The 24553-nt window shown below is 50.9% G+C and overlaps 1 protein-coding gene across 2 annotated transcripts in view; it reads left to right on the top strand.

Annotated features, from left to right (window-relative positions):
• Positions 1-24553, top strand: part of GREB1 (growth regulating estrogen receptor binding 1) — a 154805-nt gene that overhangs the window by 118889 nt on the left and 11363 nt on the right. The window contains exons 16-26 of one of the 2 annotated variants that reach the window (XM_056128477.1): positions 84-276; positions 1783-1919; positions 5988-6327; positions 7983-8098; positions 9892-10091; positions 11992-12081; positions 14822-15426; positions 19183-19285; positions 20016-20174; positions 21187-21329; positions 22779-22940. In XM_056128477.1, coding sequence (XP_055984452.1) covers positions 84-276; positions 1783-1919; positions 5988-6327; positions 7983-8098; positions 9892-10091; positions 11992-12081; positions 14822-15426; positions 19183-19285; positions 20016-20174; positions 21187-21329; positions 22779-22940 — 2248 coding nt within the window. Of the gene's footprint in view, positions 1-80; positions 277-1782; positions 1920-5987; positions 6328-7982; positions 8099-9891; positions 10092-11991; positions 12082-14821; positions 15427-19182; positions 19286-20015; positions 20175-21186; positions 21330-22778; positions 22941-24553 lie in introns of both variants that reach the window. The other variant, XM_056128469.1, reaches the window with a different exon arrangement.

Raw genomic sequence — 24553 nt, 5'->3', positions numbered from 1 at the left:
ATCCCCAAGTCTGTCCCACCTCCTGGCCCCAGGGAACTCACTCACAGACACTCACTGCTTCTTCTCTTCTTCCCCCTCAGCAGCGCAGTTCATAATCTCTACTCCCAGAGCGACCCATCGGTGGGATTGGTGGACAGATTGCTCAACTGCAGGGAGGTGAAGGAGGCCCCCAACATCGTCACTCTTCATGTCACCTCCTTCCCCTACGCGCTGCAGACCCAGCACACCCTCATCAGCCCATACAACGAGATCCACTGGCCAGCCCCCTACAGTAATGTGAGTGCGGGGAGTCAAATTCTGCTCAGTGAAAATCTGGACTCACTTGGCGCCATTAGGGGTTAAGAGGGTTCCAGATCCTCGGCTCATTCATGCCACCCAGGGTCACATTTGAACTCTTTTTTTTTCTTTTTTCTTTATTACTTGTATCAGTGTTCAGGGAAACTCCAAGCTCATTGCTCTTGAGCATGCTGGGGTGTGGCCCCAAATCAAAAATAAAACAAAGTGGACAGAAGAAGGATAGGTTACTTCCAGAGGTGCTCAGGGGACCGTGCAGTGCTGGAGAATCCAGCCTACATCTCCTTCCTGCAAAACACATACTCTACCCCGCTGCGGGTTCTCCGACCCTCTCTCTGCCCTTTGAAGCCCTCCTGAATTGCATTGTCTTCTCCATCTCAGAACACGGTGTGTCAACGAAAACTTCTGTGTTTCTAGAGTCTGCAGTCTGAGCAGCAGGGTTCGAATTTTCTTCCACTAACTGAACACACAGCGCCAAACCTGGCAGGTTTTATTTTAGGGTGACACCTACTGAACCTTCCCTATCTCTCTTGTCCCTCAGGGAAACTCACAGATGAAAGTCACAGATGCCTGATTCTTATCCAGTTGATTTAGAATCAGTAATTGTAATGACAGTCACACTCCAGAGCATGCTCAGTAAACTCATAGAGAAGGTATTTGTTAGAAAAATTTGACTTACAAATGGGGAAAATGAGGCAGAGCAGGGGAGTCAATCACCGGTTAAGATCATGTAGCTAGAAAGGGGCAAAGATCTGGGACAGAACCCCTCCTTGCTGGCTCTAACATCCTCTTTATTAGAGGGTAAAGTGTGTGGATCTTTGTATTTTATCATCACTGCCCTAACTTGTCCTTACTCTGAAGTTTGAGAAACTGATGTTACCTAGAGAGGAGTAGAAAATTCCATCAAGACAACATGGGTACTCAATGAAATAAATGCATTCTGTATTTGTTGACATGAATAGCAGTACAATGCAGGAAGGCAAACATTCCTTTTCCTAAAGCCAGCTGAAATTATTGGAAAGAAGTGATTATGTGAAGAAGTTAGAGGTTAAAAAAAGAACAAAGTTGGAGCCAGAGCAATAGTACAATGGGTAGGAGTTTGCCTTGTAAGCGGCTGACTTGGGTTCAATCTCTGCATCCCCCAAGCACCGCTAGGAGTAATTCCTGAGTGCAGAGCCAGGAGTCACCCCTGAGTATAGCCGGGTGTGACCCAAAAAGAAAAAAAGAAAGGACAAAGCTACAGTTGAGGCAGACAGTGGGGTGAAGTGACTGGAGCGGATGTGACTGACCGGGGTGCACCTGGTACTTGGAGGGTTCCATGTCCCTGGTTGTCTGAGACAGGAAGTCCCTTCACTGCCCTCAAGGAACTGTAGAAGCAGCAGAGTATTGGTGGTGCTGCCCATTTAGGTGGCCAGCTCACACATCTGCAAACTTCCTCATCCCTGCAGAATCAGTGTTGGAAGTGACTGAAGCTCTTCTCTCTTTCAGGGAGTGGATTTGTATCCTGAGAACAAGAAGTACTTTGGGCTGTCAGAATTCATCGACTCCACCCTCTCGGGACACAGCCTCCCCCTGCTCCGGTACGACAGCTCCTTTGAGGCCATGGTCACGGCCCTGGGAAAGAGGTACGCATGTCCCTTCAGAGTGGTTGAAATGTGTCAGTAAGTGCCAGTTGGGGATTGCAGTCAGGGGAGGTCGAAAGGGAGTCATCATTCCTGGGTGACTCCATTAAAGAGACCCTGATGGGGCTAAGAGAGATTGTCTGGGGTGGGGGGGGGGGAGGGGGGGTTAACACTCTTGCCTTGCATGCAGCTGACCCCATTTCCATTCCCATCACCACATGGTCCCCAGGGACTGCCAGGAGAGATCCCTAAGCATAGAGCCAGGAGTAACTCCTCTGTCCTGTCAGGTATGACCCAAACCCACCCACAACCTGCCCTAAGGAGACTCTGAAGTATTTTTTTATCTTGTGTTTTGGGCAGTGTGGTTTCAGTTGTGCTGCTGGTTAAGAATCTTAGATGAGTATGGGTGTGTGGGGGGGAGGGGAATCGGCTGGAATATAGCTTTGTGTGTTTGAGACTCAAGAAGGGCAAGAAAATGGGAAGGAAGACACTAAAATGTTAGATGGGAATCCCTGGTGAGACTCCCCTCAGCTTCGTGCCTCTTTCCTCTACATCTCCTCTCTTGGGGACTTGTTTGGGTGACATGCATTTGTCTGAAGACCGGACTGTATTATCTGTCTTCCTTAATCCTCCCTTCCTCTCCAAGCCAGTTGCTATTATTATCCTCAGTTTGCAAATACTCTTGGCACTTGAGCATTGTGAGGGTAGGAATGCTGACCCCCCCCCAACCCCTGCATGTTCAGAAATTCTTATGTAACTTTTAACACCCCCAAACTACTACTGAACAATAGCCTTACCTTAACATCCGCAACTGTCTAGCACAAATTTTGTGTAGTATATATTGTAGACTCTATTCTTACAGAAAAGCAAACTAGAGAAAATACTAAGAAAATCCCATGGAAGTAAAAACATCCATGTTCTCTCAATAACACAAGAGTATATTCTCTTTTCCATAAAAATCCATGTGTAAGTGACTACACACAGTTCAAACCCACACATGTATGTGTTTAGTTAGTTTTCAGAGCCACATCTGGTGGGGTCAACCGCAAACTAGACAAACACTATAACTATACCCTGTACTATCGCTTCACCACCCAACCCCTGCTTTGGGGTTGTGAGGGAGTACCAAGTAGTACCCATAGATCACTCCTGGCTCTGTGCTCAGGGATCATTCCTATACTAGCACACCCTTTGTCCGACTTTTTCCCCCCGCTTTTTGGGTCACACCCAGCAATGCTCAGGGGTTACTCCTGGCTCTGCACTCAGGAATTACTCCTGGCGGTGCTGGGGAGACCATTTGGGAGGCCGGGGATTGAACCTGGGTCGGCTGCATGCAAGGCAAACCCCTACCCACTGTACTATCCCTATGTCCGACTTTTGAAAGATATTTCCTATGTGTATATATTGTTTCTGAATTTCACCTGTTCTTTCCATCTTCCAGAAGCCAAACGATTCTTTTTTTTATAGTGCAAAAATCCCAAGAAAAGACTGATGATCATTCCCAGGACAGATCTTCATCCCTAAACCCACCTAAGGGAGCTGGAGGGCAAGGTCAGATGCTTAGTGAAGATGTATGAGAATTCAGGGCCCAGTTCCTCATCTCTCTCAGACCTGCTGGCTTTTATCTCACACACATAATCACTTTTCTTTTTTTTAATTATTTTTTTTTTTGCCTTTTGGTTCACACCAAGTGATGCTCAGGGGTTACTCCTGGCTCTGCACTCAGGAATCACTCCTGGAAGTGCTGGGGAACCATATGGAATGCCGGAGATTTAACCTGGGTCGGCCACATGCAACGCAAATGCCCTACCCACTGTACTATCGCTCCAGCCCTGATCGGTTTCTTTTAAAGATCGTTAGTTTGCTACTTAACATGGCCAGTCTTTCCTCTAACTTCTTAAACATGAAATATAGTTAGTATATTTTAATTCGTTGGTCTACTAATTTTTTCACCCATATCATTTATGAGTCAGTTTTTATGAATTGATTTTTCCTTGTCCATGCTCTGAACTCTTATTTTTCTCTTTACATATCTGGTGATCTTGAGTTGATGTCAGATACTGACAATTTTACCTTGTGTGGAAGAGCATACATTTCTATAAATCTTCTGGGTGAGAGCAAAATTGCTTGGAAATAGTTGAATCATTTGAAGTCATTTTTAAACTTTGACAGGGAAGCCCAAGTTAGGCTGTAGTCTGTAACTGTCTTTACCCCTTCTGAGAATGAGCCGTCAAAGCAAGTCCCCTGCAGGCTCCCATGTGGTGGTTTCCACATGGGAGGTGGGAACAGGAACTGTCCTAAAAGCCTCTAATCCATTTGGGTCAGAGTTTTTCAGACTTAACTTGGCGTATCACTTGCTTTTCAAAAAAAAAATAATTCTCATTGTACCCCTAAAAACCAGCTTTTTAAAACAATAACAAAACAGAGGGGCTGGAGAGATAGTACAGTAGGCAGGACATTTTCCTTGCATGCAGCTGACACAAGTTTGCTCCATGACATTCTGTGTGGTCCAGGACTGATCCCTAAGTGCAGAGCCAGGAGTAACCTCTGAGCATCACTAGGAATGCCCTTTCCCTTTTTTTAATTATAAAAGAAAACAAACAGCCACCCCCAATGGTGCCTGAGGCCACTACCACCCCCTACATCACTGCTGGGTTGTAGCCCCAAACAAAATCCAAACACACTAAAAAGGGGTCTCTAGTAGCCCAAAGATTACCTTGCTCTGTCCCATGAACTGGAAGGAGAGGAAGAGGGAGAGAGAGACAGAGAGATAGAGAGACAGGGAAGAGGAGAGAGAGAGAGAGAGAAAGAACGAGAGAGAGAGAGAGAGCATGCAATACACCGCCTCCTTGCACAGCATGACTGCTCCTGTCATGGGGGTGACTTGACATGAGAACATGACATGTGAACACGGTGCCACTTAGAAGCCTCTTCTCCCATCTTCGATGGGATGGGACATGCCTACCCTCAGCTCTGCTGGGAGCCCAGGCAGAACCCCACTCACAGGACAAATTGGCCATCCCTCTGAAACCACAGAAAGTCTGCACACAAGCGTTTTACAGGCCGTTCACAGTGGATAGCAATGAGTCTTAGAGAAAACAGCAAATTTGGGGATCTTGTCTTTGTATATGGATAATGGCCTTGGCACCCCAAAGCCTCTGAATCAAGGAACTCATTCCACCTAAACACCTATGACATGCATGCCTGTTTGTTTATTCCTGCCAAGAAATGCCCAGTGACCCACAGTGATGAGGGCTTTCCAGAGTTGCTCTGGACCGTGGGTGATTGTGGGAATGGTCCCCACTTTGGCCTGGAGACACCTTGTTCACTTGGTCTCGGCAGCAAAACCAGAGATTCCTGGTCTGGTTGTGCTCTGGGTTATAAGTCCATCAGCTGGGACCACATTTAGTTTCGTTTCTGTTGCACTGCTAAAGGGAAATGCATGCAGTGGCGTGTCTCAGCTCTGCGTTTACACCCTGATTGCTGGTAATTCTCCTATTTCCAGTGGGAACCTGGGACCCATTGCCTAACTCAAGGAACTATCCAGAGAGTCCATTAGAGACGAAGTCAGTCAATAGGCATTGATTTTGAGTTTTTGCGCAAATGTTCATTGAGCAGCTCCTTACAGGCAGGTCCTGGAAAACAAAGAATCACCAGTGACACGGGATTGATGCATTTGCTTCCTAAGTGGAAGTGACATGACAGTTCATCATTCGATTCTAAGGACTCCGTGTCAGGTTGCACATGGCTTGCTTCCTAAAGAAATGATTCATTTGTAATCCGGGAGTCACCCGTGCTCACAGTGGCTCTGGTTCGGGCTGCTTTGTTATCTAGAAGGTCTTCCTCCTCCGGGAGCCTCCCGGGGTCCTTGGCCCAGCCCTGTGCTCTCTCCGCTGCATATCCAGGTTCCTGGGCTCATACGTGTTCTCCCTGTTGACTGCAGGTCTCCACATGAGCCCAGGCTCACACCCTCTGTGTCGTGGCAGGCTCCCTCGTGTCTAGGGTCACAGGTGGCCTCAGGAACTGCAGGATCCCACTGGCCCCATCACTCATGCCTTCTGTTCCTTGTAGGTTCCCCCGCCTGCACAGCGCGGTGATCAGGACTTTTGTGCTGGTGCAGCACTACGCAGCTGCCATGATGGCCGTGAGTGGCCTCTCGCAGATGAAGAATTACACATCGGTGGAGACGCTGGAGATCACCCAGAACCTCATCAACTCCCCCAAGCAGTGCCCCTGCGGCCACGGGCTCATGGTGCTGCTGCGGGTCCCCTGCTCGCCACTGGCCGCTGTGGCCTACGAGCGCCTGGCACATGTGCGGGCGCGGCTGGCGCTGGAGGAGCACTTTGAGATCATCCTGGGCAACCCCAGCTCAGGCATCACTGTGGGGAAGCACTTCGTGAAGCAGCTCAAGGTGGGTCTCGGGGGTCGGGAAGGGAGTGCCGAGCAGAGCAGCCGCGGGAGAGCAGGTGGGCGTGGTGGTGTAAGGGGTCAGGGAGCTGGCGAGGAGGTCTGTGCAGCCTCCAGGCGCAGCTGAACTGGCTTCCCTCTCCACACTCCACTGTCTTCCCTCCTGCATCTGTTGGTGTCGAGTTACTTATAAACATCCTCAGTGATCCCCCAGAGCACAAGTCTTGTTCTTTCAAACATTGGGGTAGAAGTGTGCCAGCCTTGGGGCTGGAGCCATAGAACAGCATGTAGGGCATTTGCCTTGCATGCAGCCAACCCCGGTTCGATCCCCGGCATCCCACATAGAACAGCATGTAGGGCATTTGCCTTGCATGCAGCCAACCCCAGTTCGATCCCCGGCATCCCATTTGGTCTCCCTCAAGCACCGCCAGGAGTAATTTCTGAGTGCAGAGCCAGGAGTAAGCCCTGAGCATCACTGGGTGTGACCCAAGAAAGCCCCCCCCCCCCGAAAAAAAGGGTGTTTCAGCCTATCTCACTTTCCTTTGTGTTCTTATGCATTAGAGAAGCACACTGACCACTAGATGTCTTCAGTGTGGCTCCTTATTTACAGCCCATTTGGGAAGTAGAGCTCAGCAGGAAATCTTCAGGACTAAGACAACAACTGTTAATAATTCCATTCATTCTATAGAAACCGGAGCTTATCCAACTCCTCACCCCTTAGCTGTTGCTTCTATCTGATTGGTTATTCTTTTATTTTTCTTTTTGGGTCACACCCAACGATGCACAGGGGTTTCTCCTGGCTCATGCACTCAGGAATTACTCTTGGCGGTCTTCACGGGACCATATGGGATGCTGGGAATCGAACCCAGGTCAGCCTCATGAAAGGCAAACGCCCTACTCGCTGTACTATCACTCCAGCCCCTGATTATAGTCTTTGTAAATGAGAGTTTGCGAGTTGACCCGTCAGATTGTGTGTACTCTAATGCAAGGAAGGGTCTGTAAAATGACCAATCATAGTCTTCAATACTTCCCTGCCCCCCATTTTCTCCATACAAGTTTTTTTTTCCTGTGGGTGTGGTTTTTTCTTCACCTAGTACTCATCTGTCTATAACTTTCAACTCCATGTCTTTCCCTCTGTCAGGAAGCTACCCCCTCCCCCCGCATCTGAAACTCCCCGACTCCTCCCACAAATCATTCACCTACCTGTCACCCGCTTCCTCCTAGAGTGTGGAGAGCCTCCCTGCAGATCTCAGCCATCCACATGAGCACAGCTCCTGGTCCATAATAGTTTCTCACAAAATTTATAGGTGATGAAGCATACAGAAAGAGAGATTCAGAGGGAAGATTTTGAAAGAATTAGTTAGAAGGAATTACGAGTGAAAGGCAGAGATCCACGATTGAGATTACAGGGTAAAAGAAGAGAAAAGCAGCTGGGGCCCTGGGCTTTCTCTGGAAGAATCGATGTAGGAGTTATTTCTTGTGTGGTGGATATATGCCAGGCAGTATTGCACACAGCTGGGGATGTTGGGAATGGGTTTATTTACAGAATCAAGAACTCACCTTTTCAAGCAGAGGACGTGTTGCAGGTGTTAAATCAGTAGGAAATCAAGGTCTCCCAGCAGGAGTCTTAGGACTTTGTGTCTCTTTAATTACCTGCAGATGTGGCAGAAAATTGAGGATGCGGAGTGGAGACCTCAGACTTACCTGGAGTTGGAGGGCCTCCCTTGCATCCTGATCTTCAGTGGGATGGACCCGCAGGGGGAATCCTTACCAAGGTGAGTGGAAGGGGTGTGTCATTCCGCTGCCCAACAATAGGTGGCGTTAGCCACAATAATAGACCCGTATCTTACATCCAGCAAATGGATTTGAGGCCAGGACAACTTTCCTTCAGATATGGGGGCCAGCAGCCTTTGAGTGTGTGGGGAGGGGTCCTGTCTCTGGAATAGGGGTTCAATGCCTTGCTCAGCTTCTTACCGTGACGTGACGAGTCGCGGTGCCACTTTGTGTTATGGATGTCTGCTCCATTTGAGAAATACTGAATTGTCTTGGGACTTGGTGAGGGATAAGTGGGTTACTTTGCTGCTGGTGCCCAGGTGTGCTGGCGAGTCTGTCTCTCCTGGTGTGGAGGGCTTCTGGGAAGGGAGGGGAATTGGCTAATGATGCTTAGAAGGAAAAGTTCTTCCATTTGGGCACTGTCTCTGGGGCTATTACAGCCACACGGCACTCAAATGGGTCACTAGGCTTCCAGAAAGTTAGTCACTTGAGCCAGTGGTGTCAGGCTGGCTGTTGCAGATCACCTGAGCAGCCATGAGAAGTGCTGGAGGCCTCTAATCACCTCTTCTGGTGTAAGGAAACAGCAGGGCCAACACCAGGCTCCTGCCTCTCTGAGGCAGGTACTAGACCCCTCGTCGGCTTGATTCCATGTTACTCTCGGTATAGATGGGGCAAATGTGTTGTTCCAGTGGTCCCCAGCGACTGAAGGAGGTACAGAGACTTCCAGAGATGGGTCTGGCTGTTCCCCTTGAGGGACCCCTGCTCACAGCATAGTCAGAGACCCAACCGAGGGGCTCCATAATGTTTGCCCTTTGGGGATGCTATGTCACATTGGATTCATTCCTTCATGCCTCAACATCTTTTTTTTTTCAAGTTTTATTAGTGAGACACCATGAGGTACAGTTGTAGACTTGCAGATTTTTGTGCTTGGGTTTCAATTATACAGTGATCAAATACCCATCCCTCCACCAGTGCCCATTTCCCACCACCACGGATCCCAGTATCCCTCCCACCCCCCATTCCCCCCATCCCACCGTGCCTAATGCCTCAACATCTTTAAGACGGAGCCAGCATGGGACTCTGTTTTAAATGTCAGCAAGCGTGTACCTGTCCGTGACAAGCACATGCTAGCCTCTGAACAGTCTCAGCTGCCCGTAGCAGAGGTGCCTACATCTATTGTGTATGCCAAAGGGGCACATGAACAGCATCTGTCTGAGGTCAAGGTGGTTCCGTGAGCTACACTGGAACCCGCATCCGCCTTCTTCCAAGCTCTCAGCTGTCTCCACCACTGACCGAGGGCCTTTCCTTGGTGCTTGCTCCCAGATATTTCTTACTTCCTGGTCTGTCCTCCCAGACCTGAGCTGACCTCGTTTCCCATATGGCGATGCCTTGCTCACCCTTATTTCCTAGGTTCTTCACAGTCCCAGATGCATTTTAAATATTAATTGAGTAAATGTCCATTTATTCCGTAGAATTCTCACATCAAGTCACTTAGATGTAATGAATATTCTTCCCAGCTTTCCACTGAACGTGGGGGGCGGAAAAATCTGAGCATCTAAGAAGTTGCACAACTTCTGGAAGATTCTCTCCCTGGAAAGGGTGGGGCGCATGCAAGTCAGGCTCTGGATTGCATGTGGCTGAGCGCTAACTAGAAGCAGGTGCCCGCCCCACGTTCCTGTCAGACCTCACAGCATGGCCATCTGCCTTCCCGTCTGGGCGCACTGCTGTCCAGACCACGTGAGGCAGACGGGGCCTCTGTGAAGAGGCGCTCAGCCCCGGCTTCTGTGTGCCCCAGGTCTCTGCGGTACTGCGACCTGCGTCTGATTAACTCCTCCTGCTTGGTGCGCACCGCGTTGGAGCAGGAGCTCGGCCTGGCCGCTTACTTTGTGAGCAACGAGGCGCCCCTGGAGAAGGGTGCCCGGGGCGAGGCGCTGGAGAGTGATGCCGAGAAGCTGAGCAGCACCGACAACGAGGATGAGGAGCTGGTGACGGAAGGTGAGGGGGGCCTGCCAGCTCCAGCCACCTCGCCCACGGGGCCCGCACCTCCTGATCTGGGGCTACCTGGACTTGTCTGGGGGGTTGGGTTGGGGGCTGTCTCCAGCACAGCATGGCACCCGGGGCCCTGTGTGGTGCCCAGAAGAGAACTAGCTAGATACTCTTTGAAAGACACATTGGGGCTGGAGTGATAGCACAGCGGGTAGGGCGTTTGCCTTGCACGCGGCCGACCCGGGTTCGATTCCCAGCATCCCATATGATCCCCTGAGCACTGCCAGGAGTAATTCCTGAGTGCATGAGCCAGGAGTAACCCCCGTGCATCACAGTTGTGACACCCCCCCGCAAAAAAAAAAAAAAAAAGAAACAGTGAATCCTTTGTTGACCCCCCCCTAACATTTTTTTGTGGCATTGGAAAATGGAAATAGATCCTGCCTATACAATTCTTTAAATGACGAAGAAGACGAAGAAAATATTTTGGTGGGGGGGGTGGGGCTCGGGCTTTATTGAAATCATCGGTGGAATTTGGGCCAGGTGAAGGAGTTTATTTTTTCTCCATGAATGGGCCTAATGGATTCACTGTAATGGAATCGACTGCCCATTACTGAGATGGATGAAAACAGACCACCCTCTCCTGCAGGCCCTTTAAAAATCCAACGCGGTGTCGTTCATAGGACACGTGAGGCAGAGCGGGGCACAACTGTGGTCGACAGGAGAGTGAAAAGCAAAAGCTCTTAACACAACACAGAAAGTGTGTGTGGGCGTGGGGTAGTGAAGAGAGGTGGGTGTGGGCACACCCACCTGCACTGTCACAGTTCCAGCCCCATGAGAATGGCTCACTGCTCTTCCACGGGGCCAGCCACATTCAGCATCCCCCCCCCCGCCCCTTAGACTGTTGCTGGAGGCATGAGCTCACCCTCCTGGCATTAATGTCCCACTGTTCCCCTCAGATCTCCAGGCCCCACACCACCCCCTGTGCTCCTGGTCACACTCCGCATGTTAGGGTCCCCTGGGCATGTGCTGTCCTTGTCATCTCTGGCACACACAGATGCTCTTGGGCTCCCTCTCCCTTTTTTTTTGGGGGGGGGGGTAGAGGGGTGGGGACTTACCTGACAGTGCTCAGGGGTTGCTCCTGGCTCTGAGCTCAGGAATTACTCCTGGCAATGCTTGGGGGACTATATAGGGTACCAGAGATTGAATGTGGGTTAGCCCTGTGCAAGGCAAGTTTTGCCTTACCTGCTGTACCTTACCCACTGTACAATCTCTCCAACTCCAAGGTCTCTTCCCTGTGCCTCGCCTGGAAATCCTTGGTGACCTTTCAGCACTCGGGTCAGGTGTCTCCTCTTCCAGGAAGTCTCGGTCTCCAGCTTTCCTGCGCTCGGCAGGAACCTGGCCCTTGGGGTCCCAGCCCCTCTCTTTGTGCTCCTCACACCATTTTGTAGCTTTAGCTGTTGGTGTGTGATCCCCCAAACAGTGAGAGCATGTGAGTGCCTTGCTGGCCTGCCCCTTCTCCTTTCATTCTCCTCAGTGCCCCTTCAGAGGGGGCCTCTGGAAGATGGCAGCTGGATGGATTGGTTGGGCAGGTGGAGGGTCGGGAAGATGGTTGGATGATAGATGGATGGTGGGTGGGTAGATGGATGAGCGGGTGGTTTGGTTGATGCATGGGTAGATGGACAAATGGGCGCAGATGGATGTATGGAGGATGGACAGATGAGCAGATGGATGATGGATGGGTGGGTGGGTTGATGGATGGTTGGGTAGGTGGGTGGACGCTTGGGCAGATGGATGAACGGAAGAATGAAATGGATGGGCAGATGGAGAGAGGTGTGATAGGCGTAAAGTACATCTTGGACATAAGGAGCAATGTTTACTAGGCACTGTCCGCGTGTGTGTTTTGATGCAGGTTCCACCTCGGAGAAGAGGAGTCCCATGAAGAGGGAAAGGTCCTGCTCCCACGACTCGGCCTCTTCCTCACTCTCCTCTAAAGCATCCAGTAAGTCTAGGGGAGCGAGCTCACCGTTAGCGCTAATTTTGCTGAGAGATTTGGAGGAGGGAAAGAGATCCCTTATTTTCACCTAGAACTGGGAAGAAAACAGGGCATCGGAAGACCTGGACTTTTCTAATAGGGCATGTTGCCATGGGAATAAGAAGTCTTTGTGGGGCTGGAGAGATAACACAATGGGTAGGTCATTTGCCTTGCACGCGGCCGACCCAGGTTCAATTCCCAGCATCCCATATAGTTCCCTGAGCACCGCCAGGAGTGATTTCTGAATGCAGAGCCAGGAGTAACCCCTGTGCATCACCAGGTGTGACCCAGAAAGCAAAAAAAAAAAAAAAGTCTTGGGTTGAACCATGAGGGCCAGTGACAGTTACTTGGGCTTTTGGGAGTGGCTATAGTGACAGAGCAGCCCCCCAGGGGAGCAGAAGCGCTTGAGGAAGAGGGAAGGAGACATGGGAATCCAGAGGGGGGAAAGGCAAGCAAGCTTCTGGGGCCAGGTGCTCTTGGGTGGAGGGAGTGTGGATGTGAGCGTTGTCTCCCTGTCCCCCGTGCCATCCTCTGTGTTACCTGGGGGACCAAAGTAAGGGGGGACCTGCCCTTGTGAGATGCATTTATGTCAGAACCTTTCTGTTGGAACTGGGCTGTGGACGGTCACGTGAATGTGCTCAGGGAGTTCACAGCGCCTGAGCAATTCCGCTCGGTGGTTCCTCTGGGCAGGCTGCCTTCTTCAAGGCCAAACGTTCTTACCCAAAGCCCTATGGTTGTGCCAAAAGAAGGAATGAGTTGTCTCCGGTGGGGACAGCAGCCTTCAGGCCTAGTGGAGGAAATGTTCCATGCAAGCATGAAAACACCCTAAAACTCAGAACTCCTCAGCGAGTGGTGGGCGGGGGTGCAGTCTAGGCCTGGCTCAGGTCAGAGCTAGGCTGTGAGGTCAGAGTCCTCAGGCATCTGGGGCTGTCTGTGGTGTCCCCTCTCCTTCCCTCACCTCACACAGACCTGGGGCAGCCGTGAGACAGGCGGGGGATACACGGGTAGAGAAAGAGATGAGACCCAACACTGACCCATGCGTGAGTCCAACAACCAAGGGGTCTGAGGACCAGGAGTGCAGAGGAGCCCAGACCACAGGGGTGGGGGCGGGGTGTAAGAGTGTTAGGCCACTCTTGCCTAACAACTTTCTAGAAGATTTGAGGGTCACAGACCTGGTTGCCTGCCAACCTCTGCTCCTGGAATTCTCTGTCAGGCGAGGTGTTTTTCCGACTGAGGATTTCTCGGGAGGCCCTTAGAGGTCTCTGAGGAAGAGGCTGATTTGAGGGCCTCAGCTGCGTTTCAGAGATGAGGAAATAGAGGCCCAGAGAGGCTTGGCTTGGCCGCCATGACACAAATCAGACTGCTTCCCGGGGGAGACCTAGAAACCATGAGCTCGGTCTTCAGAGGCTGACAGACTCCTGGACCGACTTGCTCTGGGGAAAGAGGGAGAGGAAAGGCCGTTGTTGGGTGTCCCTCTCCCTGGCCCAGCCCGAGAGGCTGCTTTCACCAACTCCTGGAAGTGGGTGAAGACTTTGGGGTTCCCTGAGCCTACCCTTTGGGGAGCTCATACCTCTTTTCTGTCCTTTGGGCCCCTCTGCCCCCAGTCCCTTCAGGCCAGATGCTTGGGTTCCTCACAGGCTTTCCTGTCATTCTGTTAACACAACCTCTCACATTAGACTCCTACTTGAGGGGAGACGACATTGGCCCCACTCCCGCCGAGACAGGTGCTACACAGGCTGCAGAGTCCTTGCGGGGACCGCGTGTCTGGCTGGGAAGGTGCTGAGCATCTGTCCTCAGTTCTGTCACCCAGAGGGGATGCACTGGGCTCTCTGTCCTGCCTTCTGGGGAATCTCTGGTCGGGACAGCCCTGAGGAACAGCCCAGCGCACAGGGCTTTTGTGACTGGAGTGATAGAGAAGGCAGAGTCTGGGGTGTTGTGTCTGTGTGTCCACTGACCCTCCTCACCTTGACTCTTGCCGTGGTTTCTGTCAGGGAGAGCGGGTAGCTACTGGAGGACCCACGGTTCCCATCTTGGCTTCTGCCATGATGGGTCAGTGGTTTGAGACGGGATCCAGGTGTACTAATCTGGATGAGTAGAGCAGAATTTGAATGAGAAACAAACTGATTGCAGAAGTGAGATTTGAGCCCAGTGACCTGATAGGGGGATGAGACATTCTCGGAGACCCCTGGAGGGAAGCCAAGTGTCTGTTGAGCTGCTGCTGAGGGTTTGGGAGTAGTTGAGGTTGGGGGACTGCATGGGGGCAGGGGGTGGATTTTGGAAGCTGTGTGCAAAATTCTGTGTGTGATGCTCAGGGGTTCCTGGCAGGTAGATGGAGTATGGGGTCACTGCTAGGCTCTGGCCTCAGTTTCCTCCTTTGCATGATGGAGGAGGGGGGGCTGAGGGGCTTCTCTGTGGGTGCTGCTCACCCCTGTGACTTTGATCCTGTGTTTCCCATGTGAGCACACTTGGTCCTCAAGGCCAGTAAAGGGTTTGTTCTTACTGTCCTCCCATTCTGGGGCTGGGAGTCAGGTCAGACCGTGTGTGTCAGACCAGTTTTCCCCTTGGCACATCTGGGCTTCGCCATGTCCTGTAGCTACAGGACTGTGTGAAGGGTCATTCTCCAGTTTGGGTAATTTGCAGGAAGAGGGGACAGTGACAGGTTGCGGTGGCTGGTGTTGGGGTGGCTGACAGGTCTGTCTCTTTGCAGGCTCAGCACTCTGCAGCGAGTCCTCAGCCCAGCCTGGGGGTGCCCCTCAGGGGGAACAGGCTAGGTCCCCACCGCCCTCCGGCCCTTCCGAGGAGCCCAGGGCCCCCGGTGAGAGGCAGCGGCTCCGAGTGAGCCAGGGGCCACCGGTCATCAGCAGGCACAGCCCCGGGCTGGCCCCCCAGCCTGACCCGGGCCTCAAACTCAGCCAGAAGAGCGTCCAGCTGTCTGTCCCACCACCCTCGGCCCAGTTCTCCTCCTCAGGCTCGTCGTCGTCTTCACTGATGCTGCAGGCTCCGCGCTGCTCCCTGACCAAGGCCTGCCAGCAGCCGCCCATCGTCTTCCTGCCCAAGCTGGTGTACGACATGGTCACCGCCACTGACAGCAGCGGCCTGCCCAAGGCCGCCTCGCTACTGCCCTCCCACTCGGTCATGTGGGCCAGCTCCTTCCGGCCCCTGCTCAGCAAGACCATGACGTCCACGGAGCAGTCCCTCTACTACCGGCAGTGGACGGTGCCCCGGCCCAGCCACATGGACTACGGCAACCGCGCCGAGGGCCGTGTGGACAGCTTCCACCCACGCAGGCTGCTGCTCAGCGGGCCTCCCCAGGTGGGCAACCCCCACTGTGGCCTCAGCCTTTGGGGGGATGGGTGGCAGGGGGCTGTGTTTATGCTCAGAGGGAACATTTAGGTGGGGCTTCAGCAATAGTATACAGTGGGTAGTGTGTTTGCCTTGCATGAGGCTGACCCGGGTTTGATTCCCAGCATCCTGTATGGTCCCTTGAGCACCACCAGGAGTAATTCCTGAGTGCAGAGCCAGGAGGAACCCCTGAGTATCGCCAGGTGTGACCCAAAAAGAAAAAAAATATTTAAAAAAAAGGGGGGGACTGTTTGGGGCTAAAAGTACTCTCTATGGTGCTGACAGCCATAGTACGGTGGGGAAGGTGCTTGCCTTGCATGCGGCTGGCCTAGGTTGGATCTCCGGCATCCCATACGGGCCCCCAAGCACTGCCAGGACTGATTCCTGAGTGCAGAGCCAGGAGTCACCCCTGAGCATTGCTGGGTGTTTCCACCCCCTACCCCCACATCCTCTAATCCATTTTTGTCCATCCCATGGCCCTGAGGCAGGCTCTTGGCGCCAGTAGGCAGGTGGGTGGGGTATGGGGTCACTGCTAGGCTCTGGCCTCAGTTTCCTCCTTTGCATGATGTGGGAGGGTGGGCTGAGGGGCTTCTCTGTGGGTGCTGCTCACCCCTGTGACTTTGATCCTGTGTTTCCCATTTGAGCACACTTGGTCATCGAGGCCAGCAGGGGGGTTGCTCCTACTGTCCTCGCAAAAAAGCTGGGACCCTCAGTTCAGTGCTGGACAACCAATAAGTGGTGGGGGGACATCAGCATCGCTGCTTTTCCTGGCCACATGCCTGGGGCTGGCTCCCCGGGAGTGTTTGAAGGGCACTGGAGGGAGAGCTGCTCAGTTCTCTGCAGAAGGGCTCTGCAGGCAGAAGCAGCCTGAGTGCATGCACTCTCTACGGGATGCTGGGGATTGAACCTAGGCCAGCCGGTGCAAGGCAAGCACCCTTCCCACTGTCCTATGGCTTCAGCACCATACAAAGTATTTTTAGCCCCCAAATTTCCCTGTTTTTTTGGGGGGGGTCACACCCGGCAATGCTCAGGGGTTACTCCTGGCTCTGCACTCAGGAATTACTCCTGGCGGTGCTCAGGGGACCATATGGGATGCTGGGAATCAAACCCGGGTTGGCCGCGTGCAAGGCAAATATCCTCTCTGGCCTTGGCAAGCTCATGGAAAAATGAAGAGCATACTCCCTATACCCCAGAATTGGGAACATCCTTGGGGGACATGAGGGTGGGGCTGGGGAATCAGCGGGCCTGTAGAATGCATGTGTTGAATGTTCCTGCTGCCTTTATCATGTCATCAACATGGCTGCATTCAGGATGTCTGACTCATGACTTGGCATGTTCACTTTCAGCCCTCTCCCTTAGTTCATATGTAGACAGATATATATATATATATATATACAAATATATATATATATATACATACAGATGCGTGCAGATACGCAGATGTATATATACTTGAACAGATGCTCATGTCAGTGCTGTTTAGAACAGTAGCACTATCCTCCCGTTGTTCATCGAGTTGCTCGAGCGGGCCCAGTAACATCTCCATTGTGAGACTTGTTGTTACTGTGTTTGGCATATCGAATACCTCACGGGTAGCTTACCAGGCTTTGCTGTCCGGGCGAGATACCCTCGGTAGCTTGCCAGGCTCTCTGAGAGGGGCAGAGAGGAGTTTAGAACGGTAGACAAACAAATTGGAAGTGACTTCATTTCCATTGGTCAAGGTGGTTGAATAAATTTGGGCACAACTATTGCATAATTCAGCCATAGAAGGTTTGACAGAGTCTTGCTCTTCCAACCTTGAAATGTCTCAGAAGTGTTTAAAATATCAAGGGCTGGGGATGTAGCTTTGTGATAAAGCAACTGCCTTCTGTGTCCAGGTTTTGAAATCTGGGTTTGATTCCTGGCACTACTACAACCAAAACCTCAACAGGACAGCTTATAGGATAATATCTCTGTAGTGTCATATACAGTGAGATAATGAGATAAAAATCCCTATGTGTGTGCATGTGCCCTCCACATGGGGCCTTCAGAGCTACCCAGCCGTGCTTGAGGGTGTGGCCACGTGTTGGCAGGTATTAAACCTGGATCAGACTCGTGTCTTGCAAAGTTTGTGCCCCAGTCCCTGTACTGTCTCCTCACCCCACTCATTGGTAACTCTTGTACAGTGGTTTGAACCTCTAGACAGAGTTGCTTAAACTTTTTTCACTCCCGGTCCCTTTCTTTCACCCCTTCTCAGCCTGGGTGAACACTGCCTGGAACACCTTGAATTTATTATGTCATTGACTTTGAATTAAGTTTTGGCAATTGCCCACTCTGAAATCTTTTACTGTTGTCATGTTTTTTCATGAGTCCATATGAGGTTGCCCCCCTCAGTTTTAGAAACCGGATCCCAGATCATCTGATTTTCCTATTTCTCTGTAGGCATTCTTTAAACATTAACCTTTGTGTATTGTATGTGGGCTGGAGCGATAGCACAGCAGGTAGGGTGTTTGCCTTCCACGTGGCCGACCCGGGTTTGACTCCTCCGTCTCTTTCAGAGAACCCAGCAAGCTACCGAGAGTTATCCTGCCCACACAGCAGAGCCTGGCAAGCTCCCCATGGTGTATTCAATATGACAAAAACAGTAACAAGTCTCACGATGGAGATGTTACTGGTGCCCGCTCAAGCAAATCGATACAGTATTGTATGTATTATAGATATTTTCTCTGATGCTTCCCAGTTGTATTTTCACTCCCCAGTGTTTGTGGAATACATACTTGCGAAGAACCAGGCCCTGACATTGCTAGACTTATTGCTTGGGGGTAGTGCAAGAGGTGCTAGAGTAACCCACAGGGTTCCAGTTTAACAGCACTGTAGCACTGTCCTCCCGTTGTTCATCGATTTGCTTGAGCAGGCCCAGTAACGTCTCCATCGTGAGACTTGTTACTGGGTTTGGCATATTGAATATGCCACAGGTAGCTTGCCAGGCTTTGCTGTGTGGGCAAGATACTCTCGGTAGCTTGCCAGGCTCTCTGAGAGGGGCGGAGGAATCGAACTCGGGTTGGCCGGGTCGGTCTTGTGCAAGGGAGCTCCTTTTCATTTCTTTTTTCTTTTTCTTTTTTTCTTTTTGGAACAATAGCACCAGTTTAACAGGTTGTGATCAAAATAGACTGTGACCAACAGTATTACCAGCCTGGTGCTGGATTCTGTGATGAGAGAAAGAAGAGAAAGATTAGAAAAATATTGTCATTCTGGGCTCAGAGAAGACAGATACCAACTTTTTGTCTTCCACAATGAATTTTGTTATCTTCCTCTAGATGTCAATGAGTCCAAGGAGAGTAATTTGCAGTTCAGCAAGATTCTAAAGAATGCTGTATTGGCAGTTAGTTTTTATTATTATTTTTCTGAGGCAGACTTTCATCAGCTTGAGATAAATTCTGTTGCTGACAGCTTGAAAAATGGGGCCAGTTAAAATTGGAGGTGCATTTGCTGTGATTAATATGGCACATCCTCTGCTCGTGGGTGTCCATCTGCCCTCCTGCCGTGCTTCTGTCTGCCCCGTTTCCATTCAACATCTGTATCCACTGGACTCTCATGGCATTTAAGTGAGAGTTTTAATGAAAGGCAGAGGGGCCATGGGGCATGTTGGAGGCTCTAGTGGGTGTTGTGCTGATGGGGCCTAGGAAGTGCTGGCTCGAATAACTAGAGCCCTCCTGATAACTGGCGCCACCTGCAATGTCTTGACAGATTGGGAAGACGGGTGCCTACCTGCAGTTCCTCAGCATTTTGTCCCGAATGCTCATTCGACTGACAGAAGTGGATGTTTACGATGAAGAAGAGATCAATATCAGTGAGTGGTCCACTGGGACACTGGACTGGAAATCATCTTTAATCAGTTTCTCAAGTGACGTTTGTCTTAAACTTTCTAGATGGAAATCTCAGGTTAACAGTCAAACTCCTCCCAATGGTCTTGTCAGGGTGCTTTTATTTTTCCCCTGTGAATAGCAAGGGGTGTGTGTGTGTGTGTGTGTGTGTGTGTGTGTGTGTGTGTGTGAGAGAGAGAGAGAGAGAGACAGAGACAGAGACAGAGACAGAGACAGAGACAGAGACAGACAGAGACAGAGACAGAGAGAGACTTGGACCATGAATCTTGCTGGATTGGGATGGGGTAAGGTAATAGATATTAGCACCAAGTAGAGAATTCCTAGAGGTGTGGTGGTGAGGTCCCTTTCAGCTCACTCACAGTTATAGAAGCAAAAGAGAAAGTTATATGAGTTTCCACTGGTGGGAGGACCAGTGTGGCATATTTCAGAAGGACAGGACACAGGAGGAAGCAGTGACACTAGGGGGAGTCCAAGTTAGTGTGAGGGCAGAAGAGCAAGTCCTCCCATAGGAAACAGTCTAAGATTATTCTCGAAACAGACACAGATCTGATTAGAACAACCCTGAGAGGGGGTGTGTGCCAGGAGTTGTTGAAATACAGTGGACTTTCCCCTCGACCCCATGGACCCAAAGGCATCTTTCTGAAAGCCTTCTCACATCCTCTCTGTCCCTTCTCTGTGTTTCTGTCCTTCGTTCAGACCTTCGAGAAGAGGCCGAGTGGCATTCTCTCCAGCTCAATGACCCCTGGCCAGACCTGGAACTGTTCAAGAAGATGCCTTTTGACTACATTATTCACGACCCAAAGTATGAGGATGCCAGTCTGATTTGTTCTCACCACCAGAGCATCAAGAGCGAAGGTCAGACAGAACCTTGCTGCTTCATTCCCCCCCCCCCGCAAAAAAAAAAAAAGAAAAAGAAAAAAAATTATCAATCACAGTTAAAGCTTAAGCCCATCTGGGGCCAGAACAATAGTATAGCCAGTAGGGCATTTGCCTTGCATGGGGCTGACCCAGGTTTGATTTCAAGCATCCATATGGTCCGCCAAGCTCCATCAGGTGTGATTCCTAAGCTCAGCACAGAGCCAGAGGTAACCCCTTCATCACTGGGTGTAACCCAAGAACCAAAATAAATAAATAAGCTTAAGTCCATAAAAAATAGGATTCTGAGGAGCTGGAGCAGTACAGCAGGCAGGGTATTTGCCTTGCATGCTGCCAACCCAGGTTTAATCCCCATCATCCCGTATGGTCCCTTGAGCACTGCCAGGGGGAATTCCTGAATAATCTCTGAGTGTTGCTGGGTGTGGCCCAAACCAAACAAACAAACAGAGATGGGAGAAGTGGATTGAGGACATGCCTCACATATGCAGAGCCCTGAGTTCTGTCCTGGTACTATAATACTGCCGGTAACAAAGGCAAAATACCAGGTATATATATAACAGTGTTAGCCATATAATTTTAGTATTCATTACAAGTGAACACAGCCTGTGTATTTGGAAGGCTGTCATTTCTGTTTTTGTCTTTGGTGGGGAAGACAGCTGTTTGGGTCACACTTGACTATGCTTAGGCTTATTCTCGGCTCTGGGCTTAACATCTCTCCTGGCGGTGCTTGGGGAACTGTGTGGTACCAGACAGTGAACCTGGGTTGATTGTGTGCAATGCAAGTGACCTGCTCACTGCAGTATCTCTCTGGTCCTCTGAGGCTGCTGTTTCTGACCAGTGATGTTCCTCAGGGCCCCTGCAAGCACTGGTCCCCAGTCACCATCTAGAATCTTCTCACACAGTTCCTTCCAATACTTGTGGTTTTGAGAGTCAGGAAGGAGAATATTCCCTGTGCCTCCTGCTGTTCCCTAACACTGAGGATTTTTTGCAGACAGAGAGATGTCCCGGAAACCGGAGGAGCTCTACATGCGGCGTCAGACTGCCCGGATGCGGCTGTCCAAGTATGCGGCCTATAACACGTACCACCACTGTGAGCAGTGCCACCAGTACATGGGGTTCCACCCCCGCTACCAGGTAGGTGTGAGAACTGGGACGCACAGCTCAGGAGCTCTGCCTGTAGCTCTCTGGATGCCTTTCACCTGAACTCAAGCCTTTGTTTCCCTCTCCTCAGTATGTCTCATTCTGGAGCAGGAGAAGGAATGTTCTGGAAGTTCTTGCTTCCTGGCATATTTACAGACTCCATTCTCATCAATAATCTGGGAGGTTGTTGCTGGCACAGGAAACAGTGATTCTCTTAGGGTTGCGCCTTTCTGAGTGGCAGCGTGTGCTGACTATAGATGTGTCTCCATCCTTGGCAATCCCGAAAGGTAGCACAGTGTCACAGACCTGGGCATGGAAGTGAAGAAATTATTTCTGAACTCAGAATCCAGGGAAGGGTCTCTAGGAGAGAGGGAAGCCGTCCCGTAGAGGACTAGGCTGTGTCTGGTCCATAATCAAGAGGCCCTCAGAGGCCTTGACCCCAAGATCCTCTGAAAGGCTCAAAGGAACATGGCCCAGGTCCCTGCTGGCATTGCTGGGTCCCCAGCTCCTGCTATTCTCTCCCCATACCCCTCATCTCTCAAGACTTCCCCTGACCATTTTCATGAACTTTCTCCAGGTACATCCCTCTAGGCTCCCTCCCCAGGTTAAATTCACTTCTTCATATCTGCTCCCAAAGCATTTTATAATCCTGTACAGGAGTTGCTACAGTCCTGGATGTTTCTGGAAGCACATGGCATGACTTAGCTATATAAGTCAGGGATAGAGATGGGTCCCGTGAGGGTCTGGGAAGGCTCCGTTGAAGATGCCTGGACTTACGCCTGGAGAAGCAGGAGTGTGGCTTGAGCAGAGCGGGGCTGATGATCACGCCGGCACACAGGGCAGGCACAGGGATATTCAGAGGAGGTGGTGAGAAATGACGCTAGACTTGGGGAAAGAAGTGTCGCAAGACCCCAGAGTGTCAGTTTCTGGGTCCGTAAATATAAATGTAGCTGACGACAGCAGCACTTCCTGGGGTCATCAGTGATAGTGAAAGGGGTGAGAGGGGCTTGGATGGGGTGGGACATGTGTGTGCATATGTCGTATTATTTTATTACTCTGCCTTTTCACACGCTGCCTATGATGGAATGATACATTGGTTAGAAAGAAAAGTGAAAACTGCACTGTGAGAGCTTCCGCTGGAATTGACCCACACACCTCTGGGTCAATTCTAGAGTCTGGAAACAATGACATTGGGTACTGTCAGTGGGCAAAGCCCGATGACAATTTGGCCCAGAGCAGGCTCGGGAGTGGATATGGCCACGGGGGTGTTTGTGCAGTCACAAGCCCTGGACATCCACACTGGGTCTTGGTTCTGGCTAGGGCTTAGGGCGGAGGATAATGGCTTCCGTGACATCATGTCATGCTGGGCCTGGGTTCTTCCGGGGAGTTAATGCCAGACTCCAATGACGAGCTCTGTCCTCCTTTCCCCCCGTTGCACCCCAGCTCTATGAGTCCACCCTGCACGCCTTTGCCTTCTCTTACTCCATGCTAGGAGAGGAGATCCAACTCCACTTCATCATCCCCAAGTCCAAGGAGCACCACTTTGTCTTCAGCCAACCTGGAGGGCAGCTGGAGAGCATGCGACTGCCCCTTGTCACAGACAAGGTACTGGTGTGGGTCTTGGTGGGTCAACCCAGTGGCTGCAGGAGCAGGGGTGAGAGGGGGACCTGAGTGGCGACCTGGAGACTGAAGCTGCCTGATGAGTCAGTCCAGGGCAGGTGGGACCAAGTGAAGAGACTGATTGAACTTGGTGACTGAACTTGGAGGAGGCCGGGCAGCCCAGCAGAGGATTAGGGGTCTCTAAGAGTCAACTTAGACCCTTACTTTGATCTTCAGCAGTAACCTTTGAACTTACTACCAGATAACTCTGAGCCTCAGTTTCCTCCATTATGAATCTGGTTAATATTAACTCCTGTAGGAGCTGGGGTGATAGCACAGCGGATAGGGCGTTTGCCTTGCATGCGGTTGACCCAGGTTCGATTCCCAGCATCCCATAAGGTCCCCCGAGCACCGCCAGGAGTAATTCCTGAGTGCAGAGCCAGGAGTAACCCCTGTGCTTCACTGGGTGTGACCCAAAAAGAAAAAAATATATATATTAACTCTTGTAAAGGCTTGTTGTGAGAACTTTTTTTTTTTTGGTTGGGCAGAGGGGTTCTACCTGGTGGTGCTCAGGGCTTATTACTGGATTTGAGCTCAGAGATCATGTCTGGTGGGTCTTAGGGGCTGGTGATCAAATTCAGGACGACCACACGCAAGGTACGTGCCATGCCACTGTACTATGACTCCAGATGTTGTGAGAACTAGAGTCTCCGGATGGGCCCCAGCTCAGGCCTGGAAGAGAACAGGTTTGAGCAAGCTGTCCTCTCGTCCCTTTGTCTCATTGTTTATGATCTTTTTTGTCTCATTGTTTATGCTCTTTCACAGAGTGTTTAAGCTGTGGGATAGTGGACTAGCCTACCCTTGGGGCTGTTTCCCATCTTCTACAATTATTAACTCATGACCAGTCTTGTTTTCCCGGTGTCCTTCTGCCTAGCCAGGCTGCATCATTTATTACCAGATCTCAATGTATTGTTTCATCTATAAACATCATTTTCAGTCTCTTGTAAGGATCTGGTACCTAGTTTTTTTTAAGAGATTGTCAATTACTGAGGGCCTCTGTGGCCACTGTGTTTATAGAGAGACATTTTGGTTGACTGACCTTTCCATCTCAGAGGCAACTTGCCCTTGAACTAGCCCCAATAAACACAGACTTAGTGGATGTAGCTCTGTTGGTTTGTTTTGTTTTTTGATCATACTCCACTGTGCTCAGTCCTGGCTCTGGGCTCAAGGATCACTCCAGGCAGGATCAAGGGACAATATATGAGGCTGGAGCGATAGCAGAGCAGGTAAGGCATTTGCCTTGCACGTGGCTGACCCGGCTTCGATTCCCAGCATCCCATATGGTCCCCGGAGCACCACCAGGAGTAATTCCTGAGTGCAGAGCCAGGAGTAACCCCTGTGCATCGCCGGGTATGACCCAAAAAGCAAAAAAAAAAAAAGGGTGGGGGGAACAGTATGTGTGGTGCTGGGGATTGAATACCATATTGGCCATGTGCAAGCAAACATCCTTCTTGCTGTATGATCTCCCCAGCCTGAGGCTGTGGATTTTCTTTCTCGGAAGGCCCAGATGTGCATAGCATTGCATCTAGCCTTTTAAACACAGCCACCTGTTACTGAGC

This window comes from Sorex fumeus, unplaced genomic scaffold (assembly GCF_029834395.1).
Source record: "Sorex fumeus unplaced genomic scaffold, SorFum_2.1 ptg000006l, whole genome shotgun sequence".
NCBI classification, from domain to species: Eukaryota; Metazoa; Chordata; class Mammalia; order Eulipotyphla; family Soricidae; genus Sorex; species Sorex fumeus.
The sequence above is the reverse complement of the archived record's forward strand: the minus strand, read 5'-3'. Positions and strand labels throughout refer to the sequence as shown.